The sequence below is a fragment of the Dendroctonus ponderosae genome, unplaced genomic scaffold, assembly GCF_020466585.1.
Source record: "Dendroctonus ponderosae isolate FM_Combo_2020 unplaced genomic scaffold, Dpon_F_20191213v2 Dpon_F_20191213_359, whole genome shotgun sequence".
Classification (NCBI taxonomy): domain Eukaryota; kingdom Metazoa; phylum Arthropoda; class Insecta; order Coleoptera; family Curculionidae; genus Dendroctonus; species Dendroctonus ponderosae.
This window is the reverse complement of record NW_026018568.1, coordinates 1-21,136: the sequence shown is the minus strand read 5'-3', so window position 1 is coordinate 21,136 and position 21,136 is coordinate 1. Positions and strand designations below refer to the sequence as shown.

Below are 21,136 nucleotides of genomic sequence, written 5' to 3'. Positions count from 1 at the left end.
CATTGTCCATTTGAGGCTCGATGTCTTAGTTACACCCGGCGGAAGTTCTGTCTTTAAATTCAGCTCCGTTGTTTTCTGAGAGTATTTAAAGGCGGGACGGCATTTGATGAAAACTACAAATTTAACTTCAGAGTTTAGAATCTCCTAAAAAATCGTACTTTGTATGGATTTTAGAAAAATTTGGCCGTTTTATGGCTGGATGTCTTGGTTCAATCGTGTAGAAATTATGGGTATAAATTCCGCTCCGTCGTGTTCAGAAGAATTCCTTAAAAGCGGACAGACATTTGGTGAAAATTGTAAATTTAAACTTCAGCGTTTAGAATCTCCGAAAAAATCAGGCTTTGCTTGGATTTGAGTGAAACATTTTCCATTTGAGGCTCGATGTCTTAGTTACACCCGGCGGAAGTTCTGTGTTTAAATTCTACTCCCTTGTTTTCTGAGAATTTGTTGAAGGCGAGAGGACATTTGATGAAAACTACAAATTTAACTTCAGGGTTTAGAATCTCATAAAAAAACGGATTTCGTTTGGATTTGAGTGAAATTTTGTCATTTTATGGCTTGATGTCTTGGCTACACCCTGAAGAAGTCCTGTTTTTTTATAAATCGTAGTACGCAGTAACAGCCTACAGTAAACCAAACCAAAACTCAGCTGGAAAAGATGTTGTCCGTGGGCATAATTTTTTGTGCGCAAAAATTAAAAAGCTTTTTTTAAATAAATCTATTGCAAACAAAGGTAAAAGCTAAAATGGGCCATTGAAACCCTGTATATCGACCACGGCTGCCCAAATTGCAAAATTATTTTATGAAACTCGTATTCATTTTGAGATAAGAAACTGAAACTATGTATATACAACGTCTTAATATGCTCATATCAGCATTTTAAGGCCCACATTTCTATTCACTTTGCATTACATATCACTAATAGTTGTGTGTTTGTGTGCAGGGAATTTTTGTGTTCAAACCGAAGAAAAAGCCCCAACACACCACCCTAGATGAATTGTTTTCCGAGAACCGTTGGTACCAGACCTACATCAGCCTCTGGACTAGATTGAACCAAGATTTTGAGGTAAGTTAACTGTACACGATAATTTTAATAAGGAAAAATAAACTAATGTAAAACATGAATAAACTAACATCATGTAAATCACGAATTAATTGCGAACAGGCAGCATGTCTGATCGTCACTTTTGGATCAGAAAATGTTGTTTTTGCAGCTTGCAATTTTTGGAGCCCAATCAAAATTAGCTCTGTTAAATATATTTGCGACGTATTTTTGTTAACATTCGTTTTGTTTCGCAAATTGTATTAAATATCTTTTTTAAGCGTGTTAAAAATTTCAGGATTTGACTGAGAGCATGTTCACGTCTATGACCTCAGACCTGCTAAACTTTGTCAAAACGAGTCACCAGAACGACGTAACCGAAATCCCAACAGCTGCTTTACTAACAGGTAACAACGAAAACTCTTGATTTTTTCAGTCTCTTGGCATAAAAACAAGCAGAACTTTCTAGTTAGTCGCCTGAATCATTCCAAGCCCAAGATGCAAAGTGCCTACCTAACTGGAAAAGTGTGGGAACCGCTTCTTTAAATTATTATGACCGAGAATTTTCTTAGGTATCAACATGCCGGATCATGATGCCCAGTTTGCCAGTCTGAAAAGGCAAGTGAAAGAAGACGTGAGTCCTTATGTAGCCTTTCTGAGCAGCCAAGATTGTGGAAATGTTAAAAGTTTAATGGAAATTATGATCAGCCAGTTTATCGGCCTAAGTGACGATAGAGAAGAGTACGAGGACGATTTAGTCAAGAACACTTTGAAGAAGTCTAGTTTAAACATGTCCCTGCTGGAAAGCTGGTATCAGCAGGCAGAGAACGAGCTACTAGTGGTGATAATTCCCGACTTTGAAAGCTTTAACGCTAAAGTACTACAGTCCTTCATTCTAATCATCAGTTCCCACTTAGGAAAGCTGCCTTTTGTGTTCATTTTTGGGATCGCCACTTGCATCAGCACGTTGCACACTTCCTTCCCCTATCATGTAAGTACTTAAAAATACAGCCCGCAAAAGTGTGAAGTTATTGGTTTAGGTGACTATGAAAATCAACGTTCATGTATTCAAATGCGAACCATCCATAGTCTATCTAAACCAGGTGCTGGAAGGGATTTTTCTGGATATTTTCTGCCCGTTCCACCTGGGAGGGAAGGTGTTGGACTTGTTCACCGAGATTTTCCTCTTCTACGACTTTTCAGTGCAGAATTTCGTGCAGAACATCAAGGTAATTGTCAAGTTTACTAATTGCAGCGTGGTATTCTCAAAGGGTCTAAGTGCCATTTTAAACAAATATTTCTAAGAATTATTTATTTTATTTACTAATAGGGGCAGCTGTAAATTTTAGAAGATTTTTTCGATAATAATCGTCGATGTGCCAACGGCAAGTGTGTTATTATGAAATTAGAATGTTTCTGCGCTCAGAAAGACATTTGAAAAACCCCGGTATAATTTTTTGGAAAGCGGTGGCTGAAAGCGGAGAAAATCAGGAAAGGAATGAAAAAAAAATTGAAACGAAGTAAATATAGTGGTGTGCAATATGTACATAAATCGGACCAAAATGGTACCTAACGTTAAAAACCGCTTTATTTATTTGCTTGGGTTGCCATTTCTGCATTTTTTTATTCTGATTTTTCTTCTGCCTTTCTTTTCTTCAGTTGTCATTTCTTAATTACGACTCTCATCATTGTTATTTTGAGAGCAATTTCCACACTCTTGCTTTCGTTTCAAATATAATTGTTTTTCTTCATTATGCTACGCATTGTTTGCTTCTTTATTTTTCCTTCCAGGGCCGTTTGGTGGTTCGTAAAGGGTTCCAGATTTTTCGAAGATTCATCGACTTTAAACGACAACTTTAAATGGAAACCGAAAAATCTAGAAAAAAAATTGTTTTTCGATATTTCTAAGTCGTGAGCAGAATGCGCTTGATTGAGAGTTTTATCAATCAGAAAGGGAGCGCTTTCGTTATCGGGTGAAACTGGAAAGTTTTTTCGGATTTTTGTTCTTTGAGTATTTTTTTTCTTGATGCTTGTTTTCTTTTACTTGAGTTGTCATTTCTCAATTGCTACTCTCATGGTTGTTGTTTTGACAGCAATCTCCACACGTTTGCTTGAGGATCGTTTTCAGTGAAGTTTTTCTTTAAAACATCCTTTCTTTGATGCTTCAAATCTGCCCATAATTTTGTTGTGCTTTGCAGGATTTTCATCATGTTTAAACTCTTGCTTTCGTTTCAAATATAATTGCTTTTCTTCATCATGCTACGCACTGTTTGGTTCTTTATTCTTCCTTCCAGGGCCTCTTGGTTGTTCGTAAAGTTTTCCAGATTTTTCGAAGATTCATCGACAACTTTAAATGGGAACAGAAAAATCTAGAGAAAAAATTGTTTCTCGATATTTCGAAGTCGTGAGTACAATGCGCTTGAAAGGGAGTTTTATCAATCAGAAGGGAGCGCTTCCCTTATTGGGTAAAACTGAAAAGTTTTTTCGGGTTTTTGTTCTGTGACTATTTCTTTTTCTGTCCTGATGCTTGTTTTCTTTGCTTGAGTTGTCATTTCTTCATTGCTACTATCATGGTTGTTTTTTGAGAGCAATTTCCACATTCTTGCTTTAGGATCTTTTTCAGTCAAGTTTTTCTTTAAAACATCTTTTTTTTTTGCTGCTTCAAATCAGCCCATAATTTTGTTGTGCTCTGCATGATTTTCTTCATGTTTAAACTCTTGCTTTCTTTTCAAATATAATTGCTTTTCTTCATCATGCTACGCACTGTTTGCTTCTTTATTCTTCCTTCCAGGGCCTCTTGGTTGTTCGTAAAGTTTTCCAGATTTTTCGAAGATTCATCGACAACTTTAAATGGGAACCGAAAAATCTAGAAAAAAATTGTTTCTCGATATTTCGAAGTAGTTAGCACATTGCGCTTGATTGGGAGTTTTATCAATCAGAAGGGAGCGCTTTCCTTATTGGGTAAAACTAAAGTTTTTCGGGTTTTTGTTCTTTGACTATTTTTTTTTCTTCTGTCTTGATGCTTGTTTTCTTTGCTTGAGTTGTCCTTTCTCCATTGCTACTCTCATGGTTGTTTTTTGAGAGCAATTTCCACACTCTTACTTTAGGATCATTTTCACAGTGAAGTTTTTCTTTAAAACATCCTTTGTTTGATGCTTCAAATCGGCCCATAATTTTGTTGTGCTCTGTAGGATTTTCTTCATATATACACTCTTGCTTTCGTTTCAAATATAACTGCTTTTCTTCATCATGCTACTCATTGTTTACTTATTTATTCTTCCTTCCAGGGCCGTTTGGTTGCCAGAGCCAAAAGTGTGTACTTAGTTTCACAAAACCCTTTTAAAAATTGTATTTATTTTCCAGTTTGCTATGATGGAACATTTCTCGCACGGAAACGCCATGGCGTTATGCCTAATGGAGAAAACCGCCATTAAAAACGTTCTAGTGGATTTCAATCACGAAGACTGCGAAAATGTTCGGCATCTTTTGTCCTTTAGGTAAAAAGCTCCCAGGCTGTTGCACATTATTTCATTGGACTGTTTTGTAGAAATTTGGTGGAATCTGAACCTTACGAGCAGAGAATTAAATTGATAACAGACGATGAATACTTCAAGCAGGCGGTTTGCGATAAAGTAGTGGCAATCCAAAGATACATCAAGCGGCTGCATGTATTTCTACGATGCTTACACGCCTTAGTTTATGATCTTCCAGGATCCCCTTTAGGCAAGAATGTAAGAGATTCCGAAGCCTTGTTCAGCTGGACTTTCACAACTGGAAAATATTATTCTAGCTCAGAGAACTATACACACTTGCTCTGACCAAAAGCATCACACAATCCGCAGAATATCGGGAAAGTTTCCAGCTGCTGGAGTTCCAATCCAAGGATGCGCTTCAAGAGAAACTGAGGCGTATTGCGGATATTTTGGCACAGTTTGTGAATAAGGGGAGTAGCAAAACGAAATTGAGGGATTTTTGCGTGGAGATTGATAGGTTAGTGAGAATCTTACAGAATACTGATGTAGAAGAGAGTGAAAAGGACGAGATCAGCCTTGAAGAGGGATTGGGCGCGATGATGGACAGAAAGGCGTTAAAACAGGTGCGTTTATGCATTTGACCAAAGTTTGTACATTTTTTTAGTTTAAGCCTTCTACAAATTATTTTATTGGGTTTATCATACGCGGGGTTAAAAATATCGGCTCTAATCTCACCAGTTGTATTTATTATAAGTGGTTTAAACCACTCTTAGCTTTGTAAGATGGAGCGGTTGAATTTATTGACTTAATTTCAGCTGCAATCTGCAAGATCAGACATTTGTTAAAATCGACAATGTGGTTTCAGGCTCTATTCTCTCGATCAAAACAGAAATCAAAGACGCAGGACAAATATGAGAAACTAAAACAAGAAATCCTCGCATATCTTTCCGGGCAGTTTGAAGAATATCTCGTCCATCCTAGCACATTGCCGTTCTACGAAATATTCTTTTTCGATGATATTTCGATTAAAAACCACATAATTGGCATCCATAGAGCGGCCATCCACAACGCCCTCAACGATCCGCATCGTTACTTGCAAGTAAGTTAGTCAGTTTTATTTTAAACCTACGAAACTTACAATGCAGTGAAAATGTATGTACAATAATTGGAAGCCACTATGAGCAATTTGCACTAAAGTAGTAAGTTCCTTTATCGAAGAAAAGCTGATTGGCTTGATGTTTTCACTGCCAAATGGCCAAATGTTTCCATTAAGCCTAGTGATTTAAATTTTCCGCGTGAAAAAATTATCAATGCTTGCACTAAAAACACACTTTACCTGATCTCACTGGTTTGCCAGTTCTACTGCAAAATGGACAATTTTTCCCACTAAACTTGATTTTTCCGCAAAATTTGGAAACTAATGAATTTGCATTTGATTTCTTTGTTTGAAGTTATTTTAGGTTTTTAGAAACACAAATTGTAAACTTTGTTTGGGTGTTTAGAAAAAAATGTTTTCACGAAATTGAGTGAACTTGAAAATCTGCTTCGTTACACTGGAGATTACACCAAGATTTAGAATCCAGTAAAAATGTAAAAAAATTGGCTGTGAAAAGCTACAATTGTTCGCACTAAAACACATTTTAAAGTAGATATATGTATGCATTTATGTTGCAAAAGTTGCAATTTCTCGGAGAAATTCTCACTGCCTTGTAGGTTTCAGCTCAAAAGGCGCAATTGTTTTCACTAAACTAGATGCCATCGCAAAAAAGTCGAAATACCTGGATTGTATGTTGCCAATAGTAGAGAAATATGCTTAGTTTGTATCTGTAAAAACTGAAATCTAGAAAACGACGCATTACCTATATGAACTTTTTCCTAAAACCGCCTGATAAATCATCCCCCTAATAATTTTTCCCCATAGTCAATTTTTCACATCTTTTTCCAGTCCGGTTAAGTATTAATTTAATCTGTTGCAGTGCAAATGTTGTGCCATATCGAACAAACGTACAGTAAAAGCATTAATGCCTGACATCTGTATTGCCTACAAGTTGCATTTAGAATGGGGTAAAATGATCAACCTGTACGATTGGCTGATGGGTTTCTTGTGCATAGTCGACCCACAAGAAGAGGACGATTTAAGCGACAAATCCAAAAAAGTCGTGGACCCGCATGTGCAGTATCCTTATTTTCTTGTTTCGTAATTTTGCCTTTTACACTGTTCTTTCCTTAACCAAATATTTAGGGCAAGATTTACCCAAGCAGTTGCGGAACTGGAATACCTGGGATTCATAAAAAGCTCCAAACGGAAGACTGATCACGTAATTAGGCTCACTTGGGAAGGCTGATATATGTAAGATTTAACTACGCTTATTATATGGAATTTATTTCTTTAAAATTTGTCGACTAAATGTAGAATGTGCTGCTGCTCCTGGTCCCTCCAGTCTTTGTCGCCTTCCTCCCCTAAATTACCTGCGTACTCCCTCATTATGTGTCTTATAGTCTTTAGAGATGCCCCTCGTAGGTTAAGGATCTTGAAAAAGGGTTAAAATTTTATCTAATAAACTGCTCAACAAAACGAACGTTACGCAGCCAAATTTCCCGTAACGTTGGAAGTGGAAGAATTCATTGATTCAAGCGATTTGGTTTCTGTTTGAAGCATCTATTTTTTGTTCGTCAATGTTTTGGTTAAAATTAAGCTCCTCAGATAAATTTTCTACAGGGTGGCAAATGAAAAAAACACTAAAATTTCGCAAAGCTCGGCACGCTCCTAGTTGGAAAAAAAAAGGTTTTTTGGGATCTCAAAACCAAAAGTTTACAGGTAGGTAAGAAAAGATAAAGATAAAACTAGGTAAAATTTTTCGGCCATCTCTTTTGCTTACAGGGTGGTCTCAAAAAGTCAACTTTTTGGTCTTGCAGCGATAACTTTTCTGATCTTTGTCCGATTTTCACGATCGTTAGCTCATATTGAAGCTAAAACTTTATAAATAATTTAAGACGAAAATTCGATATACGGGTTGCATTAAAAATTACTCAAATGTGATTTAGGAATAATTTCAACTAAATGAAGTTTACTTTCAAATATTTCGTTCATTCATGCAATCCGGTATATATAGGTATATATATAAAAAGTTAATTAAACCAAACACCGCCCTGAAAAAACACGAAATGAGCGACAGGTTCAAAAACTTTTTTTGAGATACGAGTATCTTAATGTCTGTTAACCCAGAGCTTGTGGAACTTTCGCCAATTTTGCATTGTTTCATTTGCCACCCTGTAGAACCGGTATCTGAAGCATTAGTTTTTCGCGCAAACACGCACTAACCGAAAAAGAAACAACGCTTTTAACTGAGACATCATCGCCCGCAGCAATTAGAATTGATCGGGTTGCAAAGTTTCGCAGAAATTGAGGCAAAAATATTACCTGCATAACGCGTTGCTTGATGCTCGATGGGCCTGCGGCGCATACTTCCACAATAATGTAATCAACCAGCTGTAAAGTGAACAGGCCACCCTCCAACCTCTTCAAGTAGTTTTCGTCCTCGTTTTCTTCACCTTCTTCCAGATGATCGTCAATTTCCTCCACCTTTTCCAGATACTTGAAGTGTAGTTCCAAAAGCCGATCTACTTTTTCGTGGTCATTTTCCGTGAACTTGCTGATAAGCCGCTGACGTTGAGAGCCTCTGTATGAATGAGCAAAAATCCAGTTGCGCTCGAAACAGAGTTGCTACTCTCACCTGCAGTTTCTTAACATGGAGGCGATAATGGAGCAGACGTGCTCCTCGTGCTCCTCTGAAGAGAGTACTTTCTTGCGGTTCTTCTTGGGGGTTTTCATGAACAACGGAAATATGGTTCTTAGTCCCAAAATGTCCACAAATTTGTTACCTGGAAAGCTCCAATAGTGGCAGGTTTGTTAATAGGGTTTAGGAAACGTACAATTATCTTTTCCATGAAGGCCGGACATGGCATAGTCCAGGACTTTGAGGGAGCCGTTTCGCGATGTTTTCTTCTCCCGCAGCATCAAGTTCATCAGCTGTAAGCCTTCGCCTTTGAGAAAACGATCGCGGTTAGGTGGCACCATTAGGGAACTGCATAAGCTGAAAGACCGTTTTGTGAAGTGCGAAGCTTTTGATTGGTACGACTTTGCCACTTACCAATTAAATAGATTTTCCATCAATTCGTGCTCCTCAGGGCTAGACGGGTCATGTCGTTTATAAAAAGCCAGTTGCTGCAATAAAGTATCAATCCCATCAAGCTCCCCCAGCAAAGTGCGATTTTTCTCATTGTCTTGGAGGATGATGGATAGCATTTCGCTAACATAAAGTTTATTCTGGTCAAACGGTGCCTTCACTTTTAGCCTTTTTAGCAACCAAGCCAGCAATCCTGGAAACATATGACTCAGAAAATAGTGCTGGTTTCCTTTCACTTGATGTACCCTGTTTTCCCGCCTCAACGCTGATATCAGCTCTCAGTTCTGTGAGATTTTCGATTATGGACAGCGTGTTGTGCACTCCATCAGCTTCTTCTTTCACGGTCTCATCCAAACGATCTAAGTTTTGCACCAGAAGAGCTATGACTTGATGCTCCAGTAGGGATTCCAGAAGGGCATCAGCCCCCTCTTCAGACTCATTTAGAATGTCCACATCAGTTAGCTCTTGTAACAGTTCAATGGTCGCAACCTAACTCTCTGGGTTTTAGTACAACCTTTACAAATGGTGTTGCGTGCTACTTACAGCAATATCAGTGTTATCATGCGCCAACAATTCCAACAGGCTGGGAATCACCTGCAATCTCACCAAGAGTGGATAGTAGTCGGGGGCGGTTGATAGGGCGCGCATTTCCTGCAACGTTTCGTGCAACTCGAGCTCACTCTCCATGAACTTGTCGGGTGAATCGGGAAATTTGATACGCATTTCGCGGTTTTTTAGCGAACGCTTTTCGAAATTTAGCACTATCTTCTTAATCGTTGTCGAATCTACCACGTCGCCCTAAAACTCGCAATCGTCAGACAAATAATTTATTTATCTAAAGGCTTAAATATTTAATAAGTTTCGTGATTGCTCATGTGGTACAAGTGGGTCATTTTTTAAACACTTGTGAGCTGTAGAACGTGATTTAGGAGTTAAATTGGCGCAGTGGCAGTCGGGGAAAATGTTTCAGCATATTTTTTCCAAGGATTATGATAGTCATGGGTAACACTCTGTTGTATCGCATCCACACCACATTCATCCCATTCTCAATAGATGATAAGCTCACCTGGACTTCTTCTGTTTCCACATACTTAACAATCTCTGCCCTCTCCTCCTCACTGATCTGATCCAATGCTTGGAGGGACGGAGTTGGAGAAGGAGCTCTGACCATTTGCTGAGCCTTGGCTCTGGCGATTTTCCTCATTTTCTTCGCTCTTTCCGACTCATCGTCTTTGCCCTCGCCTTCGGTGGGGCGCTTGAGAGCTTGCGGGGGCTTAAACGRGGACCTTTAGAGTCAAACAAGTGCAAACTTGAGCTAAACTCACTTTGTAGTCAAGCAATTCGCCTACATCCATGTCTATGTTSTGTTAAACAATTTAATGTTCACCAATCGATTAATTCTGGACAGAAATAAAACAATGTTTACAGTGTTTTAGGTTAGGAAGGTGCACAGAACATACCCCTAGGGGGGATATTTTGTGGGAAGGTGCTCTCATTCTAGTTGTCTTCATCTATGGGTGTTCTCGTCTTTTTTTTAGGCGCAGTGGCTGGATTTTTAAGCATCAGTCGTTTTTCAAAGAGAAAGAAGACTTAAATGCGAKTGTAATGATCAATGAGAAAGACAGAGATAAGCTGATTTAATCGACTGATTAACTGGACGTTAGATTATCTTCATCAAACCATATTCAGGGTGTGTTTAGGAAAATTACATTAATTTAGAAAAAAACGATTTCAGTCTACCGCATATACACGGTTGGATGAGATAATTTAGAATAAATTAACTAATCGTTAATTAATTCACTTTACAACCCAATGTAGCTGCTTTATCGTCACAATTGTTTGTCGCGGCGATAACACCCCCATTTATCTCTGCAACTTCCTTTTTCTACTGTACTGATAACATTTTGCATATTTTTTACTCATTTTAATGATAAACGGAGCAGAATAAAGTGCACAACGTAAAGAGAGAAAGCATAATGCGCAAAGGGGGAGCGAGATAGGAAATACAATATTAGTAAATTTAGTTTTGTCTCTGTTTAGTTGTCAAAATCAGCTGCCAGAGGTAGAGACTCAARGGAAGGAAAAACTAAYGAGAAAATGCAGTTTTTTAAAGAAAACGTGYACTGAAAAACAGTTAGTGACTGAAACGTGTGTGCCTGCTTCAAGATGCATCGTTTGTGCAAARAATTGTGCGTGGATACCTGAAGGTGCCCCAATTTCCATGGAAAATCGATTTCTCTAAGCTCCAGACGAGTAAATAATTAAAYCATGTCTGTAGGAGTCTTTGGGTATAGCCGGGAGGCTGTCAGGGTGAAAGTGAAGGTATATTACTTCTAAAACCTTTGCCGTGCCTAAGCTTATCRGCTTTCGGGATATCCGCTCAAAAATTCAGTTCYCAGGCTTAAAAATATGTTTATTACTGCTATAGSGTTCTGATATACTGCACGTGAATAATTMAAAAATCAGGTCTTACGTGCGTATACARGGAGTCAAAGTAACATGGCAAGTTCCTATWAGCAGGCCTTCCATAYGAAGATATACCGRGTGTCGATTKTAAAACTTCCCACCCTTAAWAKMTATTMWGGAAGAAAGTTGAAGTTAAAAATATGAAAAATCGGAAAGRCACGTCAATTTTMWTTGTAAAGGGGACACTTTGAATTAATATTTTTAGCTTCCKTGTTTCAACCCCCTAGGAGGGGTAGGTGTCACCCTTAGAACCCKAAATAGGAATGGGGGTCWGGTGGCACATCGCTTAAAAGGGCGTTCAATWMTCTTYCAATGGGTTTTATTGTAGAAATTTATCTCGTAAAGAAAACGTTATTTTTWTCCAAGTRAAATAACCAATAGATATGAAATCAATTGTTTAAACTAGATTTTCTTTCTCCCATTCAATGATTTAAACGGTGTAACCTACTCTTAATAGGATTAAAGCCAAAACCCACTGCACAACCCTTCCAACCAACTACTATACGAACGCACAAACATGACATAAATTCCGGAAAGACTAATACACTTACAGACAAAATGGACAAACAACCCCTATAACTGGACCATACTGAATCCCCTTTGCCTAACAAAACAGACAAAACACTCCCGTTTTCGTACCCCAATAGATACTTTACTAGAACACCTACAAACACAACTGAACTAACGACTAAGACCTGTTTGTTTTGTAAGCCAAGAATTTTCTTTTTTTTTATTACTGATTAGGTTATACGAGTGTTAGGAATAGGAATTAATTTTAGAATATGCTAGGCTAAGATGCATATGTACTACACAAGGGCAGAAAGACCGATTGGGTCTTTTCTATAGGAAATAAAGATTATTTATATTATATATAGGATTAAAGGAGCTTAAAGTTATAAGGAGACCCAAAATGCAACTTTTTTTGTGTAAACACTAACTTGAAAATCAAAGTCTCAATGCAGGCAAGTTTAATTGTTTCTGCATCTTTGAAACGCGATTATTCTGAAACCTTCTGGACTACAAGCAACAAAGTTGGATACCACTGAACAGAGAATTGAGAGCCCTTTAAAACGATGTGTCACTTGACCCCCATTCCCATTTGAGATTCTCAGGGTGACATCTACCCCTCCTAGAGGGTTGAAACAAGAAAGCTAAAAAATACTTTAAAGTGACCCCCTTAGAAATAAAATTGCCGTGTTTTTTCTGTTTTTTTCATATTTTTAACTGCAAGAAAGATATTAAGGGTGGGAAGTTTTCAAATTGACACCTCGTATATAGTTCCCTAAAAGACGCCACTGAACATCGGTTTTGTCGAATAACTTTTAAAGCATCTGGCATAATTTGATCATTTTTTAATATGATAGTAACTAGTTAATGGCCCTTAAAATGGTGTTTTGCAAAAACTCATTTTGTTTTTTGCTTGCCCCGAAGACCAACCAGCTTGTTCACATCAACACCCCTTATCATAATAGCACACAAAAACTATAAAAAATTTGGTACTTTYGATTGATATCGATAAAATGAACCCTTTTCCAGAAAACATCTATTATTTAAATYAATTTTGAATTACTTGAATTYTTTCTTTTCGAAATCGAAATGATTRATTGATTAATTAACAGYAACGATAAATTAGCAATAATTGATTTAATCACTGGGGGTCAACACTAGGGGTAGATTGTATGCAAATGTGGAGCTAAATATAAAAGAAACAGCTTACTTAATCGGGAAGTTCAATATAAAACCTGGTAAAATGTGTGATTTTATCAGGCCACCCTGTAAAACCACAGTGCATAAACATAGTATGCATTTTACACTCCTTTCTCCTTAAACCACGCATATGATACCGTCGATAACGAYACTCTTTTAAGATGAAAAGTAGATTTTATATACAGAAAAGTTGCCACCACTGTAGATGCTAAGCGGACTGTAAATAATCGTGTTTTTCATGCCTATTTGAGTTAATAAAGCTATTTAATTTAGAAATGTGAGGGCAATCAGCCAGCAGAGATCAGAAAGTTCAGCGTCGACCCTCAAATCACATCCTTTGAGGTGTTGCAAAGCATCCTGGCCAAGGCATTTGACTTGAAAGGGGACTTTGCCATCTGCTATCGGGCGTATGATGTGACCGGCCAGGAGATCTACATGCGCCTAATTTCCGACTGGGATCTGGATGCGGCTTTTCTCAAGTAACTAGCCAGTGACGTCTAACTATAGTAACGATTAATAAATCTATGGCAATTTTAGGGCACACAACACTTCGGTGGCCACCAATCAGGAACCGTGTCTTTGTCTGAGAGTTGATCTGAAACCGTTTGAGGAACAAATTGAGGACTGGCAGCAGAAGCAGAATGTGTCGATTATTGCTCAGATTCGGACTCCTACTAGTCAGGAGGCGAAGCCATCGTCTAGGTTTCATGGCATGATTAATCAGGCGAGTTTACCAACTAGGACAATCAGTTTTGATTACCCTCCGCTAAAAGGAGTGTTTGGTTCGAACACTTTCAAGGCACTAACCTTCAACAGCATACATTATATGTCAGCTTAGACCTATTTCCAACTCATTACCTACTATCGGGCAGAAAAACAAAAAACGTTGCTGCATAATTACAGATATCATATCGCTTATTTCATGAATTTGCCGTGTAGGCCTGATTTATTATGTAGGTGTTCTCTGCCACCTAGTCCAGACCATTATTTAACTGAGGAACTGTTGCTGATTCAACCGCTTTCAAGTCGTTATCCTATCGGTTGATTCTTCCTTTCGAATGTTTCTGGTGTGTACTTGTCGTTATTTTGTTTTGCGTTAAGGTCTGTAAAATTATAACTTTTTCCACCAATAATTCCGGCAGGTGAGAAACTATGTCGGTAACTTGAAACGAGTGAGACTCGTTACTACTGATTGCAACTGATCAGATTTTTGAGCACGAGTTAATTAACCCAATACGAGAATCCTCCCAGTAATGCGGCGAAGAGTGCACGAAAAGTTATTACACTGGCACAAACATGTATGGAGTTAATCGGGAACTTCGAACACCTCTTGTGAGTTGTCCACATTTCAAAACTGTTCTTTTCAAACCCAGAATGTTTTTCATATATGTATTTGTGATTGTAATTAGATCATTGATCAGTTTTGGGGGTGGCAAAGTTAGCATTTTATTTTATTAGTTTTTAATAATTCACACAAATCTCAGGAAACTGTAGTAAAATCTATATTTTGGGACTTATCGCAATACCACATCCAATCATTGAAAATTTACTTTAGGAATTTAAAATTGTTTAATTTAAGTTTATTATTTTGTTGTGATTCATGTGCAATTAATTTCTTTTAAACTAGAAAAGTTTTTTTGCGTTATTGTGTTTTGTTATTGTACGACAAATAAGAATACCTTTCTTACGTAAATATGAGAGGAAAATGAGGTTGATACGGGGAGGAACTAAAAATATATTATTGGATAAAGTTTGGAGACATGATTGGATGTGGTATTGCGGTAAGTCCGAGCGTATTTTTATACAGTTAACTCACCCTGTATAAATGTAGGTATTTTCTGTGGCCTGCGCACATTTTTTAAATGTATTGTTCGCCTCTTGTGAAAAAAGTGTTCAGAAAAATGTTCAAAAAAGTGTTTAAAAAAGTGTTCATCTAGCCATCAAGTGTAAATAAGTATAAACAATGCTTCTGTTTTTTACAGGTGGGTAAAACCCTCAACATGGTGCAAAAAGTGCTGAACTTCGGAGACGATATGAACTCCAGTGTTCAGCCTTCAATACCAGCACTGAGCGATGGAGAGTTTCGAAAATTTTGCGACGCAGTCGGGCAAATTGTGCACGCGAAAGAACTCAGATCCGTAATTTATTACGGCGGCATTGAGCCAAGTCTCAGGTATGCATTTTATTAATGTTGTATTGTTTTAATGAGCATTTCGTTAAATCAGCTTTGAAGTTGATTATTTGTTTGCATAAAATGCATTTCTGAAAGTGTTGTTGGACTTAATGTTCAAAATATTAAACCTATAAAATATTGGAATTGGAACTCTGTTTTAGGAAAGTTGTCTGGAAGCATTTGTTGAACGTTTATCCAGAGGGAATGTCTGGACGCGAAAGAATGGACTACATAAAGAAAAAAGCTGCTGAATACGAGAAGCTGAAGAGCACATGGAAACAAGCTATTGCTCAGGTTGGTAAAGTTTATGCTCCGGTGCACTCATACACGGTGTCCTGAAATAAATCCAACTATTTTTTGCTAAATGGACCTTCCATTTGGGTAACATTCGTTTCGTTCATCCACTAAAATTCGTCAATCGTTTGTCTAGAGTCTATCAGAGCCTGGTTTTACGATAATTAATAAAATTGGTGCAATACAGTTTGACCAAGACTAAGGTGTGCGGCTCTTAAAAGGCACATTAAAAAAATATGTTTTACAATGGAGCGTCTAGTTATAGGCAGATATATTTAACGATTATGTCTAAATGGCATTCTGGCAAGTTCTTAATGTCCATTAAAGAGCTAAATATTTATTTTATAAAAACGAATTAAATACAAAAATAAACAATAATAAAAAATATGGGAAGCTATCAGGGAGGCAACCAAGGAAACTGTAAATAAAAATGTAAATATAAACTCGATAATTGAAAATGGTACGGAAATAACTGAAAAAGGTCAATATCTGGAAGGTTTCTGGACTGTTATTGTAATATCGGAAAAAACCTTAATAAATTACTTGAAAAGTGCGTTCAAATTAAATGGAAAATACATTTAAAAAATATTAAATTATTGTCAAGTTGGTTTTCGAAGTAAAATGAGTACTGAGGATGCAATCCAACAATTGAGACAAGGATTAAATAATTTTAATGAAGGCCATAAGACCTTGGGCATTTTTATAGATCTTGCAAGAGCATTTGACACTGGCACATCACATTCTCTTGCAACTGCTTAATGACGTGGGTGTACGAGATACCGAGTAAGCACTATTTAAATCATACCTTAGTAATCGAACACAACAAGTAAAAATTAATAACCTCGTTGGAGAGATGGGTGCGGTTGAATGTGGTGTGCCACAGGGTAGTCCTGGGCCACTTTTATTTTTAATCTATTTAAACAACCTTACAAGAATTTTACCTGAAATGGATTGTTCTGTTATCTGTTACGCTCATGATACTGTAATTCTAGTAAAGGTAGGATCATGGTCAGAAGTACAAGGGTTAGCTGAAGGATATATTACATTGGTTAAACTTTGGATGGATCAGCATCTTCTAACTCTAAATAGCCGTACAACACACTTCATAAATTTCTCTACTTATAACAGTAACCATCAAGATGAACCTCTGGAACTTACAATGTATATTTATCCTTCTTTTGCTAATCTGATGGAAAATTGTGCTTGTGATTCTAAAATTTCTTCAGCTATGTACACAAAATACCTCGGAGTTTATATGGATAAAAACTTAAGTTGCAATATGCACATTGATTACCTAACTAAAAAGATAAGGAAAACAATCTATAAGTTTTATCAACTATGTGATTCTATGCCTCGTGAGTTGTTGGAAATGGCTATGTGGTGTAGTCTCTGATTGACTCCATTCTAAATTATGGTATAAGAATTTGGGGTAGTGTTTGCAGTACAACCTTATCAAACCTAGTTATTACACAAAAATATATACTAAAAATAATAAATAAAAAACCAAAAAGATAACCAACAGTTAATCTATTTTTGGAAATTGGTGCTCTCACGGTTAGAAAACCCTTAACTTTATGAAAAATAAGGACATTTACAAGATTCTACCCCAGCGCCTTAATATTACTAGATCTGTCAAAAGAGAACACATTTTTTAACTACGGTGGATTTTACAATTTGTCGCCGTCATATTTCTTATGTGGGGCCAAGAATCTTTCATCTTTTACCAAAGGATTATAAGAACTTAAAGAAAAAACTGTTTAATGTATGGATAACTGAATGGATAAGGTGCAATTATGAAAATGTATTACTAAACCTTTACCTTTTTTAACATAAGGAAATATTTAGAACATAAATAGATATGGGTAAACCATTAAGTCTGTTGTAGTCTTTTACTTTTTGCAAATTTAATCTATAAGTTAGTTTGATTTGTGTTTCATAATAATCTCTCCAATTTATTGTAAATTTGTTACTTATTGTATTTGACAAACTCTGTCCCGACAAGTCACTTGTAAGTTAGGGCACAAATGCTTACTTTGTAACAATACTGTAAATTTCAAGTGATATATTTGAATATTTCTTCTAATATTACAATCACATAATATTTTTGCAAACATGCAGCTTTTTTCGAAAAAATACTCAAAAACGTCAGTTTTACAGACTGAGACAGTAAAATTCGTGATGCTATTGTAATTCCCATATGCTTGGATATGATCTTTGTCACCTTTAACTGTTTTTTGTTGTTTTTAGGGCCCTGTCGCCGGAGAACTGGCCTACACGACTGGAATGGTGCGCAAAGACGTGCTCAGAACCGATCGCCATCATCCATTCTACGCAGGAAGTGATGACAACCAAAACATCCACTCATTGTTCAACATTCTGACAACGTAAGTTGCTTGAAATCTGCTGAATATTTTGGGAAAATGATTTGTGAATTTTCCAGGTACGCGTTAAATCATCCCAAGGTTTCCTATTGTCAGGGAATGAGCGATTTGGCTTCACCACTTTTAGTCACTATGAACGATGAAGCTCACGCCTACATCTGCTTTTGTGCGCTCATGCAACGCTTAGTGACGAATTTTATGATCGATGGCATTGCCATGACGCAGAAATTCACTCATCTGGCAGAGGGTTTGATGTATTACGATCCTGAGTTTTATAATTATTTAAAGGTGCACCAGGTAAGACATCTTCTATTTTTAAATTGATTTTCCTACTTATTTGTTTTTCGGTTTAAATTTGCTTAAAATTCTCGGCTTTTCAGGCAGTCTATTTATTAGAATTAATACTTAAATGCAACCGTAGTAGATATTCACGACTAGTTTATTCTAATATAGTATTGGTTGATATAGGGTGTCTCAAATTCACCAAAGTTACGAAATGATCTATTTTTAATGCATATTTGCAATATGCTAAAACCAAACCATTCGATAAAAATGTTCTATATCGATATTCAATTGCTTTTGAGTTTATAACGACCAGTGATTGAACCACCACAAATGCCTAATTTTCAAATTAGGCACTAAAATGGAAAGAAACGGGAAGGAAAAAAGAAGAAATGGTTATTGTTATACATATAATTAATTATTTTTCTCTAGGAAAATATTTAAATTAAATTTTTTCTCTAAATTAAAAACATCATTTGAGGTGGCTTGTTGGGTGACTCAGATTCCATCAGTACTGATTATTAACTCAAAAATAACTGAATAACCGGACACTGAGATATGTAAAGAAAAATTACTTTCAATAATTTTATCATTTAGAATTATTAAGAAACGTACTTTTGCCCCATGGTATAATCGAGTCAGGAAGGTTTCTCACAAATTACGTGTTGTTTTTAACTCTCAAGAGAAGAGGCTCATACCCATATTCAAGGCTTTTGGGTTCTTCATTTCAATTCAATTTGATTTTTTCTAAGAGAATTTGAACACCCTGTAGATCTAAGAATACGCGATATAATGTGAAACCTTCATAAACTATAGCATCGACTTGGGTCGCCTTTTTCCTGATTTTTCAGTCCTGTCAATCTAATAGATCTTTTTTGATTTAGAATAGTCAGTGGAAATGAGTTTTCCAAGTATTTAACTTAATTTTCTTTTCACATTTTAGGCTGACGATTTACTATTTTGCTACCGTTGGCTGCTTTTGGAAATGAAGCGTGAATTTGCATTTGGCGACTCGTTACGAATGCTGGAGGTTCTTTGGGCCTCATTGCCCGCTGACCATCCGCAACTTGAACTAAAGCTCTTTGATATTCCGTTTCAGCACATTCCGCCCAGCGCAACACCACCCATCAGTCCGCTGGTAAGTTATTGAATTTTGTTTCGTTTGATCTGGATTCAAGGGCATTATTACTATTCAAGGCTACAAAAAGTGTAATTTACAACAGAACAAACATTAATCGAGTAAAATTAGCTTCAAAGAAAAAAACGTTTTCAAATTGTAAATTCAATCCCAAATCCACAAACTTTGCCGTCTTTTGTGTGTGAGTGTGAGATTTGTAGTCTCGGATTCCAAGGTTCGAATTTAGGGTTCGAAATTTCATTTTTTAAGAGGTTCAGGTACTTAAGATGCCACGCTGGCCGAGCGTGTTGGTGAATGCTTGCATCAGCCGCTCCTAACATGGAGAAGTGAGACTGTTTGCTGCCGCCCAATCTGGGTCAAACGCTGCATGGGAGTCTTCTTAGCATCGCCTTAATCGCATCGAGAGCTTACCGGCGTACTAGTAGGCCCTCTCACTAACGACTAAGTGATGACAAATAGGGAAAAATTGATCCTACAAAATAAACGGATCAAATCTATAAGAAAAAGTCGTTATTAGTAAATAAAAGCATTTTAAAGAGTTACCTGTTTCAAAGCTGCAAAATAAAAAAAAAATCAACAAGTACATAGAAGACAAAAATAAGTGCGCTGATTCATTTAAAGAAAACCGCAATATAAAATCCGCAAAAGGCCCTATAAAATCAAAGAATCATCAAGTATCAAAGAAAAGGTACAACCCTCTTTGTCATCTAGTTCTTTATTTCAAAATAAAACGCTGTCCGGATCCAGAGCGCTGAAATTCCCTAAAACTCATATTTTTCCTCAAAAATACTCAATACCATTTAAACGCTTAAATTTAGAACAGACGCAAGTCCAGTTATAATCTTGATCTGGACCACTTACAGCCTGAAGGGTGCTGGAGAGCCAAAAAACGGGAATAGTCGGAGGGATCCTGGCCGCTGAAAATCCCTAGCACGAATTTTTGTAAAAAATCAGTGTGTTAGTGTGTGAAACTTGGAAAAATTGCGCGAAGCCTAAATTAGGACGCCAGGACCACTGGTGGCCTCTTAAGGCGCTATTCGCTAGACCTCCACAAAGTAATAAAAAATATATTCACCTACCCTCTGTGGTACTATTACATTTCGAAACAGCAAAAATTGAAATTTACCGCAAAAACACTAATAAGCGATATTTATGCTCTGAATATAATTGAAGATGTTTTTGCATCAGAACACCCCTATTTTACCTAATAAAGCAGTCTACTGTGGCAAATTTGATTAGGTAAGATTGTGCCAAAAAGACTTAAAACTCGAACTGTTCTTATTGATAATGTGTATAAGAACCGTTTAATTTCGTGTTTAATTCCCGCAAGGAAAAAGTAATTATCTGGTTTTGGGCTCCCTGGATTTCGATGATAAGTGACTTCCGTTGTAGATTATCCCCTTAATAACACTTTTTTTAGCGACATTTGTTCCGAAAATGTTCTTGTCAACGACCTTTCGACGATGGAAAGTTAACCATTCTCCCCTGCTTGAGACGACAGTTTCAATTTTTGAGCCCTTTGAGCTCATTATTTTGTGTAAAAGGCATAATTTATTAATTCTGCTTTGGTAGCAGCATTACGAGCTACGGAATACGTAACTTGATATTGACCAGATTTTTTCCATTGGTCTTTTGCTCTATTTTCCTGAATTTTTTTACTTTTGAAGCTTGATATGTTGGATAAGGTCCACTCGAATGGCCGATCCATATTCAGCCCAGCTCATGATTTGTCATTGCCTTCTTCTGCTCGCAGCAATAAAGCGACGGGAAACTTAACTTTAATTTCACACGAGCTTCCCTTTGACTCTTTTGCTAGATTTTCATTAAATTCTGCACTTTTATAGCTGTATATATAGTTTTTAAAAATGTCTAAAATCAGATCTATACTCAGCCCAGCTTGTGGTTTGTGAAGGTTTTTCTTTGCTCGCACCAATAACAGCGCCGGAATATTTAACTTTATTTTCACATTGGCTCGTGGATCAGCCGGTTGCTG

The 21,136-nt window shown here is 36.9% G+C and overlaps 3 protein-coding genes across 4 annotated transcripts; 2 read left to right on the top strand and 1 right to left on the bottom strand.

The window, feature by feature from the left end:
• The first annotated feature begins 924 nt into the window (after positions 1-924).
• On the top strand, positions 925-11,023 carry LOC125504069 (origin recognition complex subunit 3-like). 2 transcript variants are annotated; one of them, XM_048665419.1, is made up of 11 exons: positions 925-1,066; positions 1,341-1,449; positions 1,615-2,033; positions 2,083-2,271; positions 4,406-4,539; positions 4,590-4,773; positions 4,833-5,138; positions 5,381-5,614; positions 6,492-6,691; positions 6,758-6,865; positions 10,743-11,023. In XM_048665419.1, exons 2-10 carry the CDS (start codon positions 1,356-1,358, stop codon positions 6,858-6,860), a joined length of 1,863 nt encoding a protein of 620 aa, XP_048521376.1. In that variant the 5' UTR covers positions 925-1,066; positions 1,341-1,355; the 3' UTR covers positions 6,861-6,865; positions 10,743-11,023. The 2 variants fall into 2 exon arrangements, with proteins under 2 accessions (XP_048521376.1, XP_048521374.1); XM_048665417.1 differs by lacking the exon at positions 10,743-11,023 and having other exon boundaries at positions 6,758-6,910.
• On the bottom strand, positions 6,878-10,173 carry LOC125504070 (beta-catenin-like protein 1). Its single transcript, XM_048665420.1, has 9 exons — positions 10,028-10,173; positions 9,769-9,975; positions 9,246-9,500; positions 8,948-9,191; positions 8,667-8,895; positions 8,449-8,609; positions 8,250-8,397; positions 7,937-8,195; positions 6,878-7,045 (listed from the first exon to the last, which is right to left on the bottom strand). The coding sequence occupies exons 1-9, from the start codon at positions 10,055-10,057 to the stop codon at positions 6,905-6,907; spliced, it is 1,674 nt and encodes a 557-aa protein (XP_048521377.1). The 5' UTR covers positions 10,058-10,173; the 3' UTR covers positions 6,878-6,904.
• Positions 10,937-19,147, top strand: LOC125504068 (TBC1 domain family member 25-like; the record flags this gene model as incomplete). Its single annotated transcript, XM_048665416.1, is given in 8 exon segments — positions 10,937-11,024; positions 13,149-13,354; positions 13,413-13,599; positions 14,858-15,048; positions 15,210-15,342; positions 17,590-17,726; positions 17,783-18,020; positions 18,949-19,147. Coding segments are annotated over 8 exon segments (1,345 nt in total), but the record flags the coding sequence as incomplete, so codon positions are not given.
• Positions 19,148-21,136: the final 1,989 nt, after the last annotated feature.